We start from the raw sequence: 22,806 nt of genomic DNA, 5'->3' as shown, positions 1-22,806 counted from the left end.
AGAAAGCTAAACATTTCCATGTATACTCTGTTGTTCTTGATGAGAGCACAGATGTCACTGACACTGCGCAGCTCGCAATTTATGTCCGTGGTGTTGACGGTTGTTTTGAAGTAATGGAGGAGTTGCTCACAGTGATTCCAATGCATGGCCAGACCACTGCTCAGGAGATATTTTGGAAGCTGTGTGATGCCATTGTGGATGCTGGCTTGCTATGGAAGAGTTTTGCTGGAATAACAACCGACAGAGCACCAACAACGACAGGGAGGAAGAATGGACTCGTGGGACTTGTTCAAAGAAAACTGGAGGAAGAAGGTGTGGAAGAGGCTATTGCTCTCCATTGCATTATCCATCAGCAGGCCCTTTGCAGCAAATGCCTGAAGTTTGACAGTGTGATGTTTGATGTTGTGAAATGCATCAACCATATCAGAACCAGGGGCTTGAAGCACCGTCAGTTCTGTGCCTTTTGGGGGGAAATAGACTCATCATATGAGGATGTGCTCTACTTCACAGAGATACGCTGGCTTAGCAGGGGAAACGTCTTGAAGAGGTTTTTTGAGTTGAGAGCAGAAGTGAAAGCCTTCATGGAGAAGGATGGGATGGCTGTTCCTGTACTTAGTGATCCCAAGTTGATCATGGACTTAGCTTTTCTGGTTGACATCACACCGGAGCTGAATGTACTGAACAAGAAATTACAAGGCCAGGGGCAGCTTGTGAGTGCTGCCTATGACAACATCAGAGCATTCTCCACAAAACTTGGGTTGTGAAAAGCCCAGCTTTCTCAGACAAACCTCTGCCATTTCCCAGCATGCAAGGCACTCATGGATTCAGGCACACCATTCAGTGGTGAGAAGTATGCTGATGCCATTGTAAAGCTCCAGGAAGAATTCTGATCCCTTCTCCTTCGATGTGAAAGATGCTCCTCCTGAGCTTCAAATGGAGCTAATTGACCTGCAGTGCAATTCTGAACTCAAAGCCAAGTTCAGGGAGGTGAGTGGAAAAGCAGAGAACCTTGGACAATTTTTGAGAGAATTGCCCCCCCACCTTCCCTGAGCTTTCCAAGATGTTCAAGCGGACCATGTGCCTTTTTGGAAGTACCTATCTCTGTGGAAAGCTCTTCTCCACCATGAACTTTAATAAGTCAAAGTTCCGGTCCAAACTTACTGATGAGCATCTTCAAGCCATACTGAGGGTCTCAGTTGCTTCTTCCCTCAAGCCAGATGTGGCTCAGCTGTGTAAGATGAAGTGCTGCCAGGTCTCTGGTAGCAAGGAGTAGGAGGAAGAAAGAGGAGCCAATGTTCTGAAGAACTGTTCATGTTCTGAATTGTTATTATTGTTAGTTAAGTTAGAGAAGATTGGATTGTTCTTTTATTGTGGAATATTTGATGCGGCCCAGCCTCACCCAGACTCTACCTCCAGCGGCCCCCAGGTACGAGGATTTTGAGACCCCTACTATATATATAAAATGTATGTGTATGTACAGTTAGGGCCAGAAATATTTGGACAGTGACACAAGTTTTGTTATTTTAGCTGTTTACAAAAACATGTTCAGAAATACAATTATATATATAATATGGGCTGAAAGTGCACACACCCAGCTGCAATATGAGAGTTTCCACATCCAAATCGGAGAAAGGGTTTAGGAATCATAGCTCTGTAATGCATAGCCTCCTCTTTTTCAAGGGACCAAAAGTAATTGGACAATGGACTCTAAGGGCTGCAATTAACTCTGAAGGCGTCTCCCTCGTTAACCTGTAATCAATGAAGTAGTTAAAAGGTCTGGGGTTGATTCCAGGTGTGTGGTTTTGCATTTGGAAGCTGTTGCTGTGACCAGACAACATGCGGTCAAAGGAACTCTCAATTGAGGTGAAGCAGAACATCCTGAGGCTGAAAAAAAAGAAAGAATCCATCAGAGAGACAGCAGACATGCTTGGAGTAGCAAAATCAACAGTCAGGTACATTCTGAGAAAAAAGGAATTGACTGGTGAGCTTGGGAACTCAAAAAGGCCTGGGCGTCCACGGATGACAACAGTGGTGGATGATCGCCGCATACTTTCTTTGGTGAAGAAGAACCCGTTCACAACATCAACTGAAGTCCAGAACACTCTCAGGGAAGTAGGTGTATCTGTCTCTAAGTCAACAGTAAAGAGAAGACTCCATGAAAGTAAATACAAAGGGTTCACATCTAGATGCAAACCATTCATCAATTCCAAAAATAGACAGGCCAGAGTTAAATTTGCCGAAAAACACCTCAAGAAGCCAGCTCAGTTCTGGAAAAGTATTCTATGGACAGATGAGACAAAGATCAACCTGTACCAGAATGATGGGAAGAAAAAAGTTTGGAGAAGAAAGGGAACGGCACATGATCCAAGGCACACCACATCCTCTGTAAAACATGGTGGAGGCAACGTGATGGCATGGGCATGCATGGCTTTGAATGGCACTGGGTCACTTGTGTTTATTGATGACATAACAGCAGACAAGAGTAGCCGGATGAATTCTGAAGTGTACCGGGATATACTTTCAGCCCAGATTCAGCCAAATGCTGCAAAGTTGATCGGACGGCGCTTCATAGTACAGATGGACAATGACCCCAAGCATACAGCCAAAGCTACCCAGGAGTTCATGAGTGCAAAAAAGTGGAACATTCTGCAATGGCCAAGTCAATCACCAGATCTTAACCCAATTGAGCATGCATTTCACTTGCTCAAATCCAGACTTAAGACGGAAAGACCCACAAACTAGCAAGACCTGAAGGCTGCGGCTGTAAAGGCCTGGCAAAGCATTAAGAAGGAGGAAACCCAGCGTTTGGTGATGTCCATGGGTTCCAGACTTAAGGCAGTGATTGCCTCCAAAGGATTTGCAACAAAATATTGAAAATAAAAATCTTTTGTTTGGGTTATGTTTATTTGTCCAACTACTTTTGACCTCCTAAAATGTGGAGTGTTTGTAAAGAAATGTGTACAATTCCTACATTTTCTATCAGATATTTTTGTTCAACCCATCAAATTAAACGTTACAATCTGCACTTGAATTCTGTTGTAGAGGTTTCATTTCAAATCCAATGTGGTGGCATGCAGAGCCCAACTCGAAAATTGTGTCACTGTCCAAATATTTCTAGCCCTAACTGTATGTATATATCCGCAGGTACAATTATAATAATTATAATAATTTATATTATTATTATTTATATTACTATTATTATTTAATTATTATTATTACTATTGTTATTATTTTAAACTGTTTACAAAGGTGTCGTAAAATGTAGCAGTAGTGTCGTAAAGTGTTAACGCAAAGTTTGCATGCGCAAAATATCTGCCCGATACGTCCCTGGGCCAATCGCAACACGCATGCGCACATTTTCTCACGCATGCTCGGTACGGATCGGGCAGAGTGTACGGATCAGGGAATCACAGTGGCATATGCCACTGACATCTGTACGTAAGATGTCGATGTTAATGACATATGCCAGCGTAACCTTTACGTAAGATGCCAATGCCTTTCCGTGTTATTACCGCTACTGGGTGGCGTTGTCCAATCAACGATTTCCCAGGCTTTCCCACTGGGACCTACCTTTTCCGGTTTGTTAATGTCGTGTTTTTGTTAATGTTGTTGTGTTTTTGTAATTTGTAATTGGGCTTAGTTAATGTCGCTGTGTTTTTGTAATTTGTAATTGTGCTTAGTTAATGTTGTGATTTTGTTAATGTCATTGGGTTTTTGTTATTTGTAATTGTGTTTAGTTAATGTCGTTGTGTTTTTGTTAATGACATTGTGTTTTTGTCATTTGTAATTGTGCTTAGTAAGTATCGTTGTGGTTGGCACTTCACGGCCACTGTAATGTACAGACCGGTACACACCGTATATGAAGGGAGAATTGAACCCAAATGCCGTTAGAAACCAATAAGGATGAATGCTTATCACTGGGACTGTGTGTATGAAATAAAACACACGCGAACAAACAGAAAGCACAGCATAAAACCACTATGCATACACACAGTGGCAAAACGAAACTCAAAATGATGCGGAAAACTCAACGCGTAAAAATAAAGCACAACCGTAGAATGGAAAACAACGTGGAATACTCAACATGTGAAAAGGCAAAACTAAACCGTATAGACACGGGAGGAAAATAACAAAGGCAACTAAAAGAACGCGGAAGAAACTCAACGCGTAAAACGAAACCAAGGACGCCAGGGGAAGTGACCGGCAACAGGCGAACGCCGCAACAAAACAAAACCCTTCCCAAAATAAAAGAGTAACTGACAGGAAGAGATAAGACTGGAGGAAAACTTGAGATGGGCCAGAAGTGGCGCAGGAGGTAGATACTCGAATAAGTAAAAGTAAAAGGTAGAGAGAGAGAACAAGAGAAAGAGAGTAAGGTGGAGAGAAACATTCACACGGGAACGCACTAGGACTGACTCGGTGCCTCTTATGGAGGTAGAAGGTGTGGCATCCAAGCCAGCCCTGACACAGCCAGCAAGGCATCATTAGGGGAGCTAGTGTGTTTGGTACACCTTTACTGCCTCCATCTGCTGCCCTCAAAACTGAATCTATGGAATAGGGAAAAAAAAACCCCATTTAGAACTCAGAATAAATAGAGGAACAGTACAGATAGAACAATCCTAAATTGCATTTTTGATTAATAAAGTACTACATATAAGCATATACCACTTAGAGCATTCAATTGTTATATAGTACACTATGCCTGACCCAGATTTTTCTGGTCCATAAGCAACAACTTGATAAGCTCATCCAATATTACATTGCACCTTGCTTATTACTCAATATCAGTGGCCCAGACTATGTAATTTGGTGGCTGTCCTCTAGTCTCATGCCCAGTTCCATTTACTAACCTGACTTAGTTCTGAAGGCCTTCTGAAAACCACTGATGTGCCAGAACATCCTCGAGCACAGGACGTTTTTCAGGGTCCTTTTGCAGACACCATGTTAGCAGATGGCGGCAGTCTGTGTGTGTAGCAACGGGATTAGTTGAGAAAGAAAATCAGTTACCATCTGAAACCTCTGATCTGACTGTTCTAATGGCTTATTCAAAGTTTTTAAATGACAGAACTGTACAGAAACCTCCATCACTAACAAAAACTAAAAAGACTGAACAAGTCTTTTTTATAATTTTAAGACGGTTACAAAATGTTGTATTGCCAATTCTCCATTCTTCATTAGTACATTTTATCAATCTGTGGTTGTGTATTACATTACCAGATGAAATAATTACATAAATGATCATTTTGCAATTTAGAATTTCTAGTTATCTTGAAGATGCTTCTGCCTTTTCACCTCTGGATGGGTTTCCCTTGAAGCAGAGGTCTGCCTCAACAATGTCCTCCTCCTTCTCAAAGGGCACATCTCCACAGATAATGCTGTAGAGGAGCACACCCAGACTCCAGATGGTGGCTTGACGGCCCTCATACGTCCTGTCAATCAGCCATTCAGGTGGGCGGTATACCTTGGTGCCTGAGACAACGAGAGAATCATCAGTAACAAAATAACAAGTTTATAATAGTCTCTAATTTGATCCCATTTTTTAACTTGAGGTGCACATTTCATTCCTATGGTGAATAACCTTCAAAGCGCCTGTAGGGTCCGGTCTTAAGCAGATCGCCACAACCAAAGTCGATCAACTTGACGTCAAGGGTGTCTGTGTTGACCAGAAGGTTTTCTTCCTTGACGTCTCTATGCAGAACTCCACGGTCACGGCAGTGAAGGACAGCCTGAACCACCTGACGCATGATCAATCGTGCCAGTGGCTCAGGTAGTTGGTATTGATGCAAGTCCAAGAAATCAAACAGGTCCATGCAGGGGATGGGTCGCTCCAGAATCAAGATGAAGCAGTCGCAATCAAACCATTCTAGCAGCTCCACAATATGCTGACAACGAGGTGGCTTGCACACCATCTCCATTAAAGCCACCTCTAAGGGGAGACTGCGAGTTTCGCCGGGCTAAAATTAGGGAACACATGGTTAGTATGGGTTTGAAGTTTTATAGTGGAATTATGGTTAGCAGGTTAACATGAAAGGGATCTGGATTGGTACCAATCATTAGATGAAACCTGAATCTAAAAGTGAACTGTTTTCCATTCGTGTTGGGAGGAGTCACTGAATGGAAAATTAACAGCTTTGCGTTTATAGTCCCTTTGCAGTTTTACCCATCTAAAAAGTTCCAGACATTGTTGCAATATTACATAAGTAAAGATATTGAACTTACAACAGTGATGAACCGTTCTGTGTGATGCTTCGGCACAAATTTAATGGCGATCTGGTCACATAAAAAACACAGCAAGTGAAGTTGTTTACACAAAACAGTCAGTACATTTAACATATATCTAAGGGCTTGCAGATGGTAGCCACAGCTTCTCAGGTAACTCATAAATCTGGAGTCTGATAAATACTCATCCACAGATTGTCAAGCTTATTACATTGTATAATCAGGATCTTTGTGTTCAAAAAGTGGAAAAAGGTCAAGGCACATTAGATTTGACCACTTGATTGCCATGTGAATAACAAAGGCTCTCTAGGGAAAATAGCTCCTTTCAAAGTTCTAATCACAATCTAAAATAGAAATTAAGTCCCAAAATCATTCTTGTATTGTGTGCTGATGCTCACCTGTTTTCCATCAGCCTTGCGGACTCCTGCATACACTGAGCCGTATCCTCCTGTGCCCAGGAGATCTCCCACAGTGTAGCGTGAATTGAAGCTCACTACATGAAACAAAAACAAGTTACATCATTGTACAACATAAGATTCAGTCAAAATAAATTTCAGCAGGTGTAAAATGCTGGTAGTGTTGAGGGTGCTATTCTAGACAGACCTTTGCACTCCTCCTCTTTCTTCTCTCTCTTCTTCTTCTTTGCCCGCGTCTCCATGGGGTGGGGTGTCAAGTCTTGAGGAGCATCCCCTTTCCTCTTCCTACTCCGCCTCAGAGGTTCCTCTTCTCGCCCTCGCTTTGCAGACAACTTGCAGCTTCTGCTCACCTTGCGCTCAGCTAAAATGAAGAGAACACAATGTTTATGTAACCTTTAAGTAACGTTAGGATTATTTTAACATTAACCAATGGTTGACACATCTGAATTATACAAGTAAAAAAAAACATATTCCACATTTCAAACAGAATATAATCAAATACAAATAAATTTAATTGAAATAGAAATACTAGTTGAAATATGAATCACTGCTGTTTCCCCATGTTTTTCTGCATCCTCTCTTTCTCATCCTCAATCATTTCTAAATCATTTCTTTGAAGAAAATGTAACTCGTGTGCTTGAAGAAAATGTATATGTACTATATGCACTGTAAATACAATTTCATCTTTCTTTGTTTAGACATTAGACTGCAGAAGCCTATGCCAATCTCGCCAGTAAACCACAGAGGGAGTAAATGTAGGCACTCCTTCAATGCTTGCTTTAAAACCATAGGATACATAGGCAGTATCAAAACACAAACTACTGAGAGACAGCAATTTTAGTTGTAATTTTAGAGACCATTTTGTGTTAATGCATCATTTATATTGGGGATCTTTTATTTTGACATTTGGGGGGTTTGTGTTTTGTGGAGTGGCGAGATTACAGCTCGCGTTGTGTTCGGTGGATTGCTCCTACTTGCGAGGTGGATTAAAAAAAGTTAATAGTCCCATCCGTTGGCTCTAGTGTGGAATTTTGTTGAATAAGGCCTTTGTTCGGAAGCTAGAGTTTATTTTAAACTCCCACGCCTTAACACACCCGATAATTATATCTGAGAATTATATATATGAGCAAATATAGTGTGTGTATCCTTATTTGTAGTAGTAATTCCGATCGCAAGATACATGCAAGGTAGGATGTGTTAGCTCAGTGGAAGTGGAAATTACCCAACACAATTTAGTTTGTATAGGCCAAACTACGGCCCCTTAGGCTTTTTAATCCGACCCGCCAAACCTGTCTAAATGATAGTAAGAACGTCATTCATTTCCCCTTTTTACCCTTTCATCTGCAATACCATCGTTTCCCCAATAGATGGCGCATTAATCCAGACACATTGACCTCCGTTGGAGTGTAACTTTCCTGCTGCCGTTTTGCCCTTCGGTAAAAATGAGAGGAGCAAAGAAAAGAAAAGAAAAGTGGACACGGAGTGCCGAGTGTCTAAAAAAGAGTGGACAACAAAATATTTTTTCACGGAGGTCCAGCACAATCAACTGACTGCAATAAAACATTCAAGTCTAGTCTTGCTTGTAAGCTCACATTGTCCTTGCCCTCAGAAGTGGGTACAAAGCACAAACTCCTTATATCACACAGACTGCTGCTGCATGCCACTGTTTAAAACTGGCCAGGTGATACCCAATACTTAAATAAGCCATGTTACATAGATTACAAAGATTAATAGATATATGCTTTGGCAGCAGTCCAGATGAGGTATCAGAAGCCAGCAAAGCAGCATGACAATGTTTTGTTTAGATTGTTTGGGGGTGTACTAAAATAGTGAAAAATGAAATACATTCAAATTCATTTGTCTTCCTCTGGTCCATCTGGTTCGTTCATTTGTCTTCCCCTGTTTGTAATAAATACTGTCCACATGTTTCATAATACAAATATGCAGTCATGGTCACTTGGCAGTCATGGCTGAGTTGTTGTTATTCACATTCCCTTATAATACAGCTGACTGTCGAATGTTTAGGAGCAAGGAAATTTCATGACTGGATTTGTTGCACAGGTGGCATATTGTCACAGTTCCACGCTGGAAAGCACTGAGCTCCTGAGAGTGACCCATTCACAAATGTTTGTAAAAACAGTACGCGTGCCTAGTAAAAATATCTTATCAATGTCTATATGAAAGAAGAGGATCTGCCTCAGAACCTCGCCTTGAACATGGGGTTGAGCAAGGTGTCTCTGCCTCTCCATGTCAGGGCCTAAATGCAAAACATCAACCCAGGGCACAGAGGATGCATGAGCGTGTACTGTTAAGATCATCAGGTCTATAAGAAGGGCTACAGTGCCATGTGAATTCATTACAATGTTGAAGACTATGTGATGTCTCATTTTCTGATAAAACTGATGTTTTACTGGTCAGGTCATGTGCAGAAAGCTGATGGTTCTGCACCTCTGCCAGACCTTACAAACAAATAAATGTTTTTTTTTCTACTTTACCATGCATGGTTGTTTGGTTTGTTGAATATGCATGTAATCTTCAGTGTTACACAGTACCAGTGTGGAGTGGACCAGTGGGCTGGTGGATGTCCCATATAGATGGTCCTTCTACAGGCATGCTAACATGGCTGACATTTGAGGGTCCGGCCGTACTTCCGCCGTGGATCACTGGCTCTTGGGGGTTGTAGGACACACCTGAAAATCCCACAGCAGGTAAAGTGAACCCCAGCACGCCTCACAGTGAGGCTCAAATGCCTTGTAAGTGTTTCCCAATGAACAAGTAATTATAAGAAGGGCTATGGTGCCATGTGATGTCATTAGAATGTGGGGAGAATGCTTAAGAATTTGTGATGTTGGAAATCTGTTTCTTTTTAAAAATGTTTATTTTTATTTGCTTTATTCATGGCCACATGGACAATGTTAACACATATATGTAACATGGTGGGATTTATGAAAATTGTGCTGAGTCAAAGAAATCAAAGAAATAACCCATGCTCCATTAATTATATTATCCTGTACACATGAAATAAAGAGCTTGACAGTCATCAATAGAATAAATATACATGTTATTTTTCTGAACCTTAGAAACCTACTACATAAATGTGTATATTTAATTTTTTATTATTATGAATAAGCCTATGGAAATCCATACTCATAAGAACTAAATATACTGTCTTACATAGAAGTATAAAATTATGTACAGTATATGAAAATGTATTTTTCTCACCATGAGTGGTACAACCTGGTGTGTCTATGAAGTTGTTTTGTTCCTGCCCAGGCCTTGGCTGGTCAATTCTGCAGGGGTAAAAACTCATTCTCAAGGTGAAAAATAGAAAGGATAGAAAGGATAGAAAGATCTACAAAAAATAGAAAGTAAATCAGATCTTATTTGTAAGATTTGTAAAATTTGTAAGGGTTGTAAGTCACAGAGCAAAATCTCATACAACCAATTCTGAGCTTTTCAGCATCAAAATTGAAATCAAAACATTCCACCTTCCCAACCAAACATTCTAAACCAAACATTCCAAAGTTGAGTAGCACATGTAATATCACAACTTCCAATTTTTTAACCAAAACACCAAATCAGCCAGGCTGCTACAATAACCTGATGCAGCCTGGCTTGTATACACCTTTCATACACCTTTTCCCTGGTCAAAGTCAGGCACTTTCAATGTCTATTTTCTTTCAATTACTATTTTCAATATTTTCCAGTACCTTACAGCTTAGGTGTAATTACAAATCAGTGATTCTTGAGACAAGGGACAAAAGGGGGTTACAAATATACACTGCTCAAAAAAATAAAGGGAACCCTTAAACAACACAATATAATTCCAAGTCAACCACACTTCTGTGAAACCAACCTGTTCAGTTAGGAAGCAACACTGATTGTGAATCAATTTAACCTGCTGTTGTGCAAATGGAATAGACAACAGGTAGAAATGAGAGGCAATTAGCAAGACCCCCCCATAAAGGAGTGGTTCTGCAGGTGGGGACCACAGACCACTTCTCAGTACCTATGCTTTCTGGCTGATGTTTTGGTCACTTTTGAATGTTGGTGGTCCTTTCACACTCGTGGTAGCATGAGACGGACTCTACAACCCACACGAGTGGCTCAGGTAGTGCAGCTCATCCAGGATGCCACATCAATGCGAGCTGTGGCAAGAAGGTTTGCTATGTCTGTCAGCGTAGTGTCCAGAGGCTGGAGGCGCTACCAGGAGACAGGCCAGTACACCAGGAGACGTGGAGGAGGCCGTAGGAGGGCAACAACCCAGCAGCAGGACCACTACCTCCGCCTTTGTGCAAGCAGGAACAGGAGGAACACTGCCAGAGCCCTGCAAAATGACCTCCAGCAGGCCACAAATGTGCATGTGTCTGCACAAGCGGTTAGAAACCGACTCCATGAGGATGGTATGAGAGACCGACGTCCACAGATGGGGGGTTGTGCTCACAGCCCAACACCGTGCAGCACGCTTGGCATTTGCCAGAGAACACCAGGATTGGCAAATTCGCCACTGGCACCTTGTGCTCTTCACAGATGAAAACAGGTTCACACTGAGCACGTGACAGACATAACAGAGTCTGGAGACGCCGTGGAGAGCGATATGCTGCCTGCAACATCCTTCAGCATGACCGGTTTGGCAGTGGGTCAGTAATGGTGTGGGGTGGCATTTCATTGGAGGGCCACACAGCCCTCCATGTGCTCACCAGAGGTAGCCTGACTGCCATTAGGTACCGAGATGAGATCCTCAGACCCCTTGTGAGACCATATGCTGGTGCGGTTGGCCCTGGGTTCCTCCTAATGCAGGACAATGTTAGACCTCATGTGGCTGGAGTGTGTCAGCAGTTCCTGCAATGTGAAGGCATTGAAGCTATGGACTGGCCCGCCCGTTCCCCAGACCTGATTGAGCACATCTGGGACATCATGTCTCACTCCATCCACCAACGTCACGTTGCACCACAGACTGTCCAGGAGTTGGCGGATGCTTTAGTCCAGGTCTGGGAGGTGATCCCTCAGGAGACCATCCGCCACTTCATCAGGAGCATGCCCAGGCGTTGTAGGGAGGTCATACAGGCATGTGGAGGCCACACACAATACTGAGCCTCATTTTGACTTGTTTTAAGGACATTACATCAAAGTTGGATCAGCCTGTAGTGTGTTTTTCCACTTTAATTTTGTGTGTGGCTCCAAATCCCGGCCTCCATTGGTTAATAAATGTGATTTCCATTGATGATTTTTGTGTGATTTTGTTGTCAGCACATTCAACTTTGTACAGAACAAAGTATTCAATGAGAATATTTCATTCATTCAGATCTAGGATGTGTTATTTGAGTGTTCCCTTTATTTTTTTGAGCAGTGTATAATACGTATGAACTCCTAATAATTATATTATTTCTTTAAGTGATAGAATATTTAAAAGGTAATCACACTAAATAGTATATGTCTTTTATATCCAGCAGTTTCAAAAACTGAGGAAATAAGGGATGAGGATACAGAGAGAAGGGAAAGTGAGATTGAACAAAGAGAGAACATGGCTAGTGAGGAGAGACAGGGAGAGCTAATACAACCCAGTGAGCCAGCAGCCAGTCAGCATAACCATCAGCCAGAAGCCAGCCAATCAGAGCTATTGAAAAAATTAAAGAGACAAGAAAGAATCATGAGGAAAACAAAGGCAGCACTACAAAAAATAAGGAAGGAAAATGCCACTCTCAAGAGACACTGAAAGTTAGGGACACAAAACTTAAGAAAACGTTTTCAAAAGATCAAATGAAAGCATTAGGCAGACTAACCACAAAAGGGATGAAATAGAGCAATGAGACAATTAAGAAGGCGTTGAAAATTGGCTTTACTGCTGGTGGGACAGGTTACAAGACCCTGCAGGAACTGCAAATTCCCCTGCCAGGAATAAGAACCCAACAGAGAAGGATACAATGCGTTAGATTTGAGCCTGGTGTGCTGACAGAGGTGTTTGATTTCCTTAAACTGAAGGTAGATGGGTTGACAGAGATTGAACGGGAATGTGTGTTGACCTTGGATGAAATGGCAATCACACCAAGTGTGGAGTTGCATATGCTTACCGGCAAACTCTACGGTGATGTGACTTTGCCAGGTCACACAGGAGTAGCATGCTTGTGTCTTTATGCTGGCTGGAAACACAAACACGGTGGAAGCAAGTAGTGGCATATCATTTCACTGGCAATACTACCAACGGAGCACAGTACACTAAAAAAAAAAATCGTAAAAAAACGGTAAACGACTGGCAGCAGCGGCTGCCAAACAAAAACTTTAATTTTAAAGTAAAAAACCCTGATTTAAATTAAGTGGAAAAACAATAAATTTACAGAAAAATTCATTAAACATTCTGCAGAAATACCGTTATTTTACAGATTTTTCCTGGATTATGATTTAGCACTTTTAATAAAGTGACAGCACTAATATTTTTGCAGAGAAATATTGTTATTTTACAACTTTTCCCTGAATTATTACAATTAAGCACTTTCAATAAAGTGACAGTACTAAAAGTTTTGCAGAGAAATACCTTTATTTTACAACTTTTCCCTAAATTATTACAATTAAGCACTTTCAATAAAGTGACAGCACTAATAGTTTTGCAGAGAAATACCTTTATTTTACAACTTTTCCCTGAATTAGTACAATTAAGCACTTTCAATAAAGTGACAGCACAAAAAGTTCTGCAGAGAAGTACCGTAATTTTACAGATTTTTCCTGTCCATATTCATCGTGACTTCCAGGACAAACTCAAATGTGGAATGCAAACTGCAAAGTTATTTTATACAAATGAAAAAGTATATTATACCAATGTTGAGCACCTCAATGTCCTCTATCATCACTTTTAATCATTTAAATCCCCAGGACTGTACTCAGTGTCTTTCTCCATCACCAATATCAGTAGCCTGAACACAACTACAAACACATAACACTGATGTGACATGAAAGATACACTCCTTCTCATTTACATGTAGGACATTTAGCAGACACTCTTATCCAGAGCGCCTTACGAAGTGCTTTGCCATCTGTTCACAGAATTAATTCTAAATAGTACATAGATAGGTCAGAATTCAAGATACCCTCGAACCAGAATACTACTAAACTACAGAAATCAATGCAAATACCTAGAAGTACACAAAAACATAGGCTGAATATTGCTAAACTACAGAAATTAAAATGGATACCTACAAGAAATGCAAACTCACATAGGTACTATATCATACAACGGAAACAACTATGACAAGTGCTAGAGATTTAGTCTGTTCTACAGATGAGTCTTCAGTCATTTGAAGACTGCTAAGGACTCTGCAGTCTGGACAGTCAATGGAAGCTCATTCCACTATCTCGGAGCCAGGACAGGTCTTGAAGTTTGTTTTCCGTGAGACTTTAAGCATGGCGTTTTAAGCCAAGCCGTACTTGAGGTTCAAAGTACTCAAGGTTTGGATGGGGCTTTGACCATGGCCATCATGTAGGGAGGGGTTGGTCCATTTTTGGCTTTGCAAGCAAGCATCGAGGTTTTAGATCTGATGTATGCAGCTACTGGAAGGCAGTAAAGAGAATGCAGCACTGGAGTGACATGTGAACTTGGGGAGATTGAAGACCAGTCATGCAGCTGCATTCTGGATCAGTTTGTAGAGGTCTGATGACCCATAGAGAAAGATCCGTAAGTAAGCAGTTGCAGTAGTCCAGCTTTGAGATGATGAGAGACTGTAAAAGCACCTGGGTAGCTTCCTGTGAAAGAAAGGGTTGTATTCTCCGTATGTTGCAGAGAAGAAATCTGCAGGATCTGGTCATTGGCCTCTCAGAAGTGAAAAGCTGAAGTCTGCCTGTTAAAAAGTTGCAGACAAAATCCAAAGTTAGCTGCTGTTAATTTTGTGCCAATAACATTACAAATATTATAGTACAAATATATAGCAAAGCCATTTCAAAAAGGGATCACACTTCTGTGTTATGTTGAATCATGACAATGATAGCACTTAATCTTGGAAAACACATAAACAGTGAAGAGGGATTCAGGAGGTGGCAGATCCTGAAGATCCAGTGTAGTGGTGCAGCAGGGAGAGTCACTCACCTCAACATAATGGCCAGATTGATTTGTACTGTGAGCTAGGCTGTGATGCTCCTGCTCTGGGCTGTGATGCTCCTGCTCTGGGCTGTGTTGCGCTCCTGCTCTGGGCTGTGTTGCGCTCCTGCTCTGGGCTGTGTTGCGCTCTAGCTCTGTACAGTAAACAAAATGTAGGCCAAACTTGGTGCATATAATTTTTTTGCTTTACATATTTAACATATGAGAAAAGCATATTTATTCCCTAAGGGTAAAAATGCAATGGACAAAATCTTCACAATGATCCCAATAATGGTGTTTTAAGTTTTTACACAAACCATACCTGGTCTCCTTCACCCTTTCTTTCTTCAGTGCAGATCTGCATTAGCTTAACTGAGAAGTGGTCCAGCAGCAACATGAATTTTAATTGCATAGGATTTCCTCCATTAATCTGGAAAGGTTTCGACAAAAAAAATGCTGCAGTTTTAAGTCTATTCATATTCATTACATATTGTAACGGTGTTGAGTCAGAAGGACCAGAATGAATCATGACACCAATGTTAGCGAACTGTTATTTTATAAGCAACACGCTAAAAGCATAAACAAGTGCCAAATACACTGATTCTAATGGGAAAAGGGAGGGGGAACACTAACACATACAACACACATCCAGGGAAACAGGGAACTCACCGCGGGTCCTGCTGGGAGGCCTGTAGACTCCACCCCTCGTCGCTGCCCATTGGCGGACGGTACAATATTCAGCCGCGCAGAACGTGATGGAGGCGGATTTTTTAAACCTCATTAATGTCTGCCACTCAAAATACAGATCCAGAGTGCTAAAAATGTAGAAATTACGTCCGATGAGACTGAGACCGAATTTGAGGAACTAGCTGTCGCTAGATTTAGTTATGTTCAATGAACCTTATAACAAAGACTTGATTACCGCATAGAGCATTATTTAACCCATTATGTATTTAACAGTGACCGAATTAAAGTATTTTAAAGCATCGGAAAATATTAGATATTAATATTTTATTGTTTTCATCTTTATCAAATGAAACATTCACGTGAAATGTGTTTTTAAACTGGGCTAACTAGCTAGTTAACTAGCTAACGTTGGCTTACATAAAGTAAGGACGTTTTCTTACCTGATGTCACCAATAATGCTTCACTTAAATTTTCTTCCTCTGTGCCCCGTTTCCATCTTATTTTGTTGAATCATCCAACGATAATCCGCTCAAAATAATAATTTGGCAGGTAGATGTAAAATAATCCAGGTAGCTAGCTAGCCACCACAGCTCGTAGGCTGACCATCAGCACACACTGAAATTTTCAAACATGACCTGAGAGGCGCAAACAGTTGTCATTGGCCAGTTTCCTGAATGACAGTCAGATTAACCAATTATGGTTAAAAGCAATGAGCTCAAATCACGTTTATGCCCCTAGCCTAGAGATAACATTTATATTTAAGTGGTTGTTCAACTTGTGTTTTTATTCCAGTGTGTAACTATAGGCACACACATTTTTAAGTTTAAAAGCCTGTTCCATTACAATGTACGTCTACCAGTATATCAGTTCATCTGTCTCTCAGTGTGTTACAGGTTATTTCCTTGGTTATGTTCAAGTATAGACCCAGTGTTTAGAAATGTTTCTTTTAAAAGTCCAGCGCCCAAACAAACTGCCATTTTCTATTGCCATTGACTGCACAAGAACTAAAATGAGAACAGACATCAATAGAGATGGAACAATCAACAGAAATCTCCTACAGCCATTACTACAGTTACATACTTTAGATATGCCAATGTAAAAATCTAATGTCTGAACTGACATTAGGAAGTCACTCTTCATTCTATAGGCATCATAAAAATGAGCATTTTCAACTGCAGAAATTATTTTCAATTACCATCACGTTCTGTGGCAAATTAATATGTCCGAACCTATATATTTTGTTCATTTTTCTCCTGAACATCAATGGATCCTCTGAATTACGAGGACGCCTAACAATCAAAATACGAGTATTGATACATGTAAGCCACATTCATTTCTGACATTGAAAATCATGTTTAAACCAGCAGTGCCAAAAGACATAAGATTTTGATTAAAATGACAGAGAAAAAAACTTTTTAGTTCTTACAGACATAAACCTTTATATAATCAACCGAATGTTTAATTGCAGATAATTGCTGTAATTATACATGAATCTGTATATAATTTAAGAAAGCAGAAAAATACCGTATAAATAATACTGTATTATTTCCGTAAAAAAACGAGAAAAGCATGTAACTTGTAATTATTGTCATAATACTTAAAATAAAAGACATTTTGTCAAATTACAAATGTCTGTAATTTTACAAAGTTTTGCATACAATTGGAAAAAATGTTAAAATACATTAAATATTTACAGTTATTTTACATAAAATTAGGATTTTTTTTTTTTTACAGTGTAAGCTCAATAATTTCTAATTGTTTTAAACCTCGCAAAAACATGGACGGATTGTCCTGAGAGACAGACTGCATTAAATATCCTGCCAGCAGCAGAAACTAGAAAGGGCTCTTTAAATTGAGAGCGATGTACGGTGAGTTAATGAAGCTACTGTACCCCTGCTGTGCGTAAATGCGCACATTGCTCCTCCAAACTTTCCATATGTTTTTTTTTCATAACACAGTAGAGAAACTGCCAACCTCTGAGCAGTAGCCGTTCGTCCTTCTGTTGACTGCTTGCTAGCATGGTCTGCATGCCTCGTAGCAAAGTGACGGCTGATTTCGTACTCTTTGAAAACTGCAACCGTTTCTTGGCATATCACACATACAGCCGTTGATCAAAGCTCAGTGAGAAAAATATTTTGTTGTCCACTCAACACACTTTTTAAGCACTCGGCACTCAGTTCCCACTTTCTTTTCTTTAGTCCACTCATTTTTACCTTTAAAAAGCCTAACGGGCCTTATGGTACGTGTACGTTCCGTCCAAAGCATTTTTGTTTTTTAATCAAGTATTTGGAGAGCGCGAGCTGACTGGATTTTATTGTTTTTTTTCCTTCACTTTGCCGTGTGTTATATTTGCAAAACGACACATTATATTTCCAGAATTATTTTCTGTATGAAAAATAAAATAATAAAATAAAGCCTTAATAGAGAATTTAAAAACGAACTGATAGTGAAAATGATTCCCAAAAGTTTTTACATAAACCGGATGTAAAAAAGGGACATCTTATTTTTAATAGTTGCATACTTTTTGTTGCAAAGCTAAAATATCAATGAAAATCCAGTAGGCCCTACTCCAAAATCGCGATTAAGGCTTTTAAATACTTTTTAAGGGCCTTCATTTTTCCAATATTGATTTATCAACTTATAGTACTTTTTAAGACCCGGCGGACACCCTGTACAACCACAAAATAAAAACTACAATGGTGATGACACTTACATCAATTTTAGACACTTTTACTTTCTGTGATTTAAAGATTTGATTTTAAAGATTTGACCAACTTTATTTGGTTTAGAAGTGGTTTGTATGTCAAATTATTTTACGTTAATTCTATTTTAGTTTATTATAAATCTTGGTTGCCTAATTGTCTAACTGATATAACAAAGTTGGGGATTCACCTCACCTTAGTGATGCTAGTGAAATGCCAAATTATCCCCTTGAAAATTATAACCCTTGCAAATATAAATATATCTAGCTTTGGGATTATTAATAAGGCTAAATCGAGGTTAATGGTTATTGTAACTCTGTTAGTCCTCGACGACGTCTTGATGCTGATTCTAAATCAATATAACTATATAAAACACAAATATGGAATGGCGCTTTTTAATTAATAGCGGTCCTTAAACTGTGGTGGTATAACGTTATATGCCATATCATATGATATAGGTAAATGACGGACGTAGTATGTTCGAGGTTATGAAAACTGCCCAGTCGCCTACTGAAAGAACGCACTGCTTTAAGATTTGAGCAGAACGTATTGCATTGAAATCTAATGCCTACTGCACGGCATTTCGGACGGAGCCACGGATCCTCCAACGTTAGAGCCTTAATATGAGGTTATCCGAATTGAGCATTTGGAACAGGTGAAGTGCACAGGTTTCTCCATGTAATCTGTCTGCGCAGTCCAAATACGATGTTAACGCAGTCTAGAACCGATATAGACCATAAAATCTACAGTATTAATGCTGGAAGCATGTTTGGACTAACATATGTTTGAACTTTACTGACCTTTTATTTGAAACTTGGAGGGACTTCTGAGATTTTGCCTCTGTGATTTGTTGAAGCTCTTTGGGTATGTCCCCTTTATCAGAAACAGGTATCGTGTCCCACTTCTCCTCAATTGCACGTTTAACTGAGTATCGCAGAAATGACTGCGATGAGTGCAAGCGTCATTACCATTTCATGGTTATTTACTTGTATTTAATAAAATTGATTCAAAATGTAAAATAGCCCAACTGAACGAACGTCGAAGTGCTATTTTCAAGGTCAGTCAACTAAAACCATTTAGGATGGAATGATAAAAGAGAGCACAGTTATTTGCTGGCAAGGATAAAACAAACTGACTAGCAGACATTTGGAACCTCCACGTATTAGAAACAAAGCAGTAGTGATATTTCTCAGGTCTTTCCGAGGATATTCACAAAAATATTTAATAATTGTTGACAAAAAAGTAAATTGGCAAAATAAATGGACAGTCATTGTGAATTCAAGAGAAAAAAATGCTGACAACGCAAAATTATAGGTGTACGTTGTACACTGACATGAAAATACCTAAGTAGGACATTCGATGGGTAGCACAGATTTTTATAACACCGGAGTGGATCTGATACATGTCCAGGGCCAGAGTGGATGTGATAAATGTCCCAGCCCAAACTACTGAGATTAACATGGGCCAGCCCAATGTGATTTGCACTTGAAGACTCGGCCAATTAGTAGTTTTAGTTATTATCTAACTGTCACTATGACAACACGGCCAATTAGTAGTTTTAGTTATTATCTAACTGCGTCCCTACGACAACACGGCATATGAAGTCACAATGCAGGAGACCTATAAAAGTCGCCACAGACAGTGTTTAATTTAACCACAGATGGTTTGATCGTCACCGAGGTTGAAGTAGCGACTACAGCGGTTCAGCGATATCTTGTGCGACTATTCCAAGTGATCATCAACAAATCAACAAATGATGAGGGTAAGTTCATGTTCCTTTGAGCTTTTTCCATAATCTCACTTTAGTCCGAGTAAGTTCGAGAGAGCCGCTTCTCAGTTTATTTATTGAAAATGACATTCCTCGTCGAGACAGTTCTCTAAAGTTGCTTTGTAGCAACAGTGATTGTAGAATATTGCACAAAAATAGAACTAAATTGCTTTCGACCACAAATGGCGACTCACATTAACATTAATTATCCGGTTACATCCCAGTTACTTCATTTTACGGCCTCTTATCACATTTAAGATGTGTAACCAATTAATATTGGTTATTAACCATCTGAGGTCATTAAGATAGATCAATATTCTCTCCTTGAGAGTCCAGCGGTGTTGAGAAAAAAAATCAAATTATGAAATGTTCGTATTCCCCCTATCCTGTCTGCACGTTTGTCCGCAGCCTGTATTTTCACAGAAACGTGTTTAATGCATAATGTAGCTTACTTTATAATTATTTCACTCGCCACTGGCGACAGCATTATTTTTTTATGGGTAAGGATTTTTTGTAATTGGAAAAATATCCATCCTTTTCTTTTGAGTTTGTATTTTAAAAGTTAAACGATAGACTCCAGCTCCCGCTCACGTGTTCGTCTCTGCCCATCAACAAATGCAGGAATCCGATCACCAGCATGACTCGCAAAACGGAGCTGAAACTTTAGCACTAAGCGTTGAAAATGGCCAAGCGAAAAATATCGCATTTTTTCCCACACAGTCTACATCTCTGTCGGACCCAAAGAGGACACACTTCTTTATAACTGTACATAATTTTAAATTAATTTTAATGGGATCAAAAGTCACTCGTATGCATACTAGGAAACTTCAGTAAAGTTTGTTTCACGTTCGAGTATTCGGAATTTTCTTCAATAACTAAGACAGTATTGGCAAAAGTGCTATAATAAAATTCTTGTTTCTGGCAACCAAGATAAACATCTACAACTTTATTTACGTCAGGAATAGACGTATTTTAAATGTGCAACTTTCACCACTGCAACGTCTAAGGCACCGTCTACAAATGACCTTAACACAGACGCAAGTGGCGGTCGTGAAGGCCCCAGAGCACTACACACTGTTTTTTGTAATAATTTCAATAGCTTATAAACGGTCCTTCATAAGACCACCAAACAAGTTGTATTACATAAAGTGCATGGTGTACGGCAACTGACAACTTTTTTAAAAAAGTGGGTCGCGACTTAATGACAATGGGGGGGAAAAAGTGGGTCCCGGGCTGAGACCAGTTGAGAACCCCTGCGATAGTCATCATGAAACTCATTTTTTCTTCATTTTCTCTACTACAGTCTAAGAAAGCTGGGCCAGCAGAAGAGCTTCCTGAGGGCTGTGATGTGTCTGCCCCCAGCGTGAAAAACAAGCAGGCAAAGAAAGACCGTAGCAGATGGTTTTCAGGTGAGATTTAGCGTGATTACATGTTACCAAAACGTGATGCATTATGAGGTTATTTATTCATAACTATAATTTTCCACAATTTATGTTTTTAGTGACATTTGCTTATGTGCATCATTAGTCTCTGCCTCATAGATGCTTAAAGTAAATGTTTCTTTCACCACAGCTATTTGCTGTACTAGAGTGGAGGAGGCAGTGATTGAGGATCTCAACACTCCTCCATGTGGGAAAAGTGGTGGAGTCAAATCCACCTCTGGGATTAATCCAGCTGTTCTAACTGAAGAGCTGAGGAATACACTGCCAAGCAATGTGAGTACGAATCTCTGTATCTGTCTTCCTATCTGCCTGTGTGTCTGAGTTACCATAGCAACATGAGCCTTTGGCCATGTCTGGTCAGACCTTCACAACAGTAGATGTTCTTTACATTAGCATTTTACTTCTTAAAGAAATAATCAGCTTAAGGTTAAAAAAAGTAATAATTAAAAATCATTAAGCTTTTGGATACTGATGAACTTTTTACACTTTCCTTTAACCTAACTAGATGAAAATGGAGGATTTGATTGAAGTGCTGGAAAAAATCTCAGCATGGGTCAAAGTGGCAGTGAAGGAGGTGGTTGCTCAGGACCTCATCCCTATAGTGAGGAACCTGATGCTGGAAAGGATTGCGGCTCTGGACCGAGTAAAGGCACAAATGAGCTGCAGGGAGACTCGGTCAGTGCTGTCTGACCTTTCTGAGGAGGCACTCCAGTCGGGCATCGTGAGGAGATTTGTGAAGACTGCTTCAGAAACTTTTCTCCAAGAACGCCTTGGGTTGACATCCTGGACCAAGCCTGACACTGATCACTACGGTTCTAGAAGCGCATCTGTGACGGAGGCTGACGTGGAAGTGAAGCTGTCACTACAGAGATGCTGCTCTGAGCTGTCAGCTCTGATTGCCCTCACTCTGTTCGGTGATGTCGCTGGCATCACCATCTCTCGGACAGAACAGGACCATACAGGCTCCGCTCTGCAGAGTGCAGCACAGACAGTGGACGTGGGGCTGGAGAAGAAATCTTGGTGGTTCAGGTTTCCAAGATTTCTGAAGCGGAGATTCAAGGTATCTGTTTTTAAAATGTATTTATTCCCAGTCACACCATTAGCTTTAGACTCTGCTCTTCTGAATGATTTTCAACCATACATTTATGCTACCGTCAATCATATTTTGAATGATTTGTTTATATCAAATTGTCTGCTCTTTTTAAAGAAACGGACAAACTAAGTGCATGTTCACACGGAGGACCAGGTGGTGGACAAACATATTCCAGATGGTACGCATTTTAGTATTTCATGAAGTTTAATTCATGACAGTATTATTTATAAAGAACCGAGTCTTCCATGGTTTAGTAGTCTTCCATGGTTTAGTAGTCTTCCATGGTTTAGTAGTCTTCCATGGTTTAGTAGTCTTTCCTGCTGCACAACTAATAGGGCATGAACAACAATAATGACAACAGCATGGAAGACTACACACAGCATCCCTCTCACGCCGTCTATTTGCTTTGACTTT

The 22,806-nt window shown here is 40.2% G+C and overlaps 1 protein-coding gene and 2 long non-coding RNA genes across 3 annotated transcripts; 1 reads left to right on the top strand and 2 right to left on the bottom strand.

The window, feature by feature from the left end:
• Window positions 1-5,263: 5,263 nt before the first annotated feature.
• LOC143483377 (serine/threonine-protein kinase pim-3-like) lies at window positions 5,264-9,137 on the bottom strand. Its single transcript, XM_076982216.1, has 6 exons — window positions 9,131-9,137; window positions 6,823-6,996; window positions 6,618-6,712; window positions 6,220-6,270; window positions 5,579-5,954; window positions 5,264-5,469 (listed from the first exon to the last, which is right to left on the bottom strand). Exons 1-6 carry the CDS (start codon window positions 9,135-9,137, stop codon window positions 5,264-5,266), a joined length of 909 nt encoding a protein of 302 aa, XP_076838331.1.
• Window positions 9,138-14,732: 5,595 nt separating this feature from the next.
• LOC143483308 (uncharacterized) lies at window positions 14,733-15,441 on the bottom strand. Its single transcript, XR_013122473.1, has 3 exons — window positions 15,370-15,441; window positions 15,023-15,130; window positions 14,733-14,855 (listed from the first exon to the last, which is right to left on the bottom strand). It is a non-coding gene; the product is annotated as an uncharacterized LOC143483308 (long non-coding RNA).
• A 4,200-nt stretch (window positions 15,442-19,641) lies between these two features.
• LOC143483043 (uncharacterized) lies at window positions 19,642-21,497 on the top strand. Its single transcript, XR_013122370.1, has 3 exons — window positions 19,642-19,851; window positions 21,161-21,266; window positions 21,430-21,497. It is a non-coding gene; the product is annotated as an uncharacterized LOC143483043 (long non-coding RNA).
• Window positions 21,498-22,806: the final 1,309 nt, after the last annotated feature.

Source organism: Brachyhypopomus gauderio, chromosome 19 (assembly GCF_052324685.1).
Source record: "Brachyhypopomus gauderio isolate BG-103 chromosome 19, BGAUD_0.2, whole genome shotgun sequence".
Lineage (NCBI taxonomy): Eukaryota > Metazoa > Chordata > Actinopteri > Gymnotiformes > Hypopomidae > Brachyhypopomus > Brachyhypopomus gauderio.
Note: the sequence above shows the minus strand (reverse complement) of the source record. Positions and strands in the feature narration are given on the sequence as shown.

Excerpts from the sequence above, each read along its gene's own strand:
- LOC143483377 (XM_076982216.1), bottom strand. Across the intron at positions 6,713-6,822 it reads GAAAGAGGAGGAGTGCAAAG|TGAGCTTCAATTCACGCTAC; the intron begins GTCTGTCTAGAA and ends TGTTTCATGTAG. Across the intron at positions 5,955-6,219 it reads CAGAACGGTTCATCACTGTT|CCCGGCGAAACTCGCAGTCT; the intron begins GTAAGTTCAATA and ends CCCTAATTTTAG.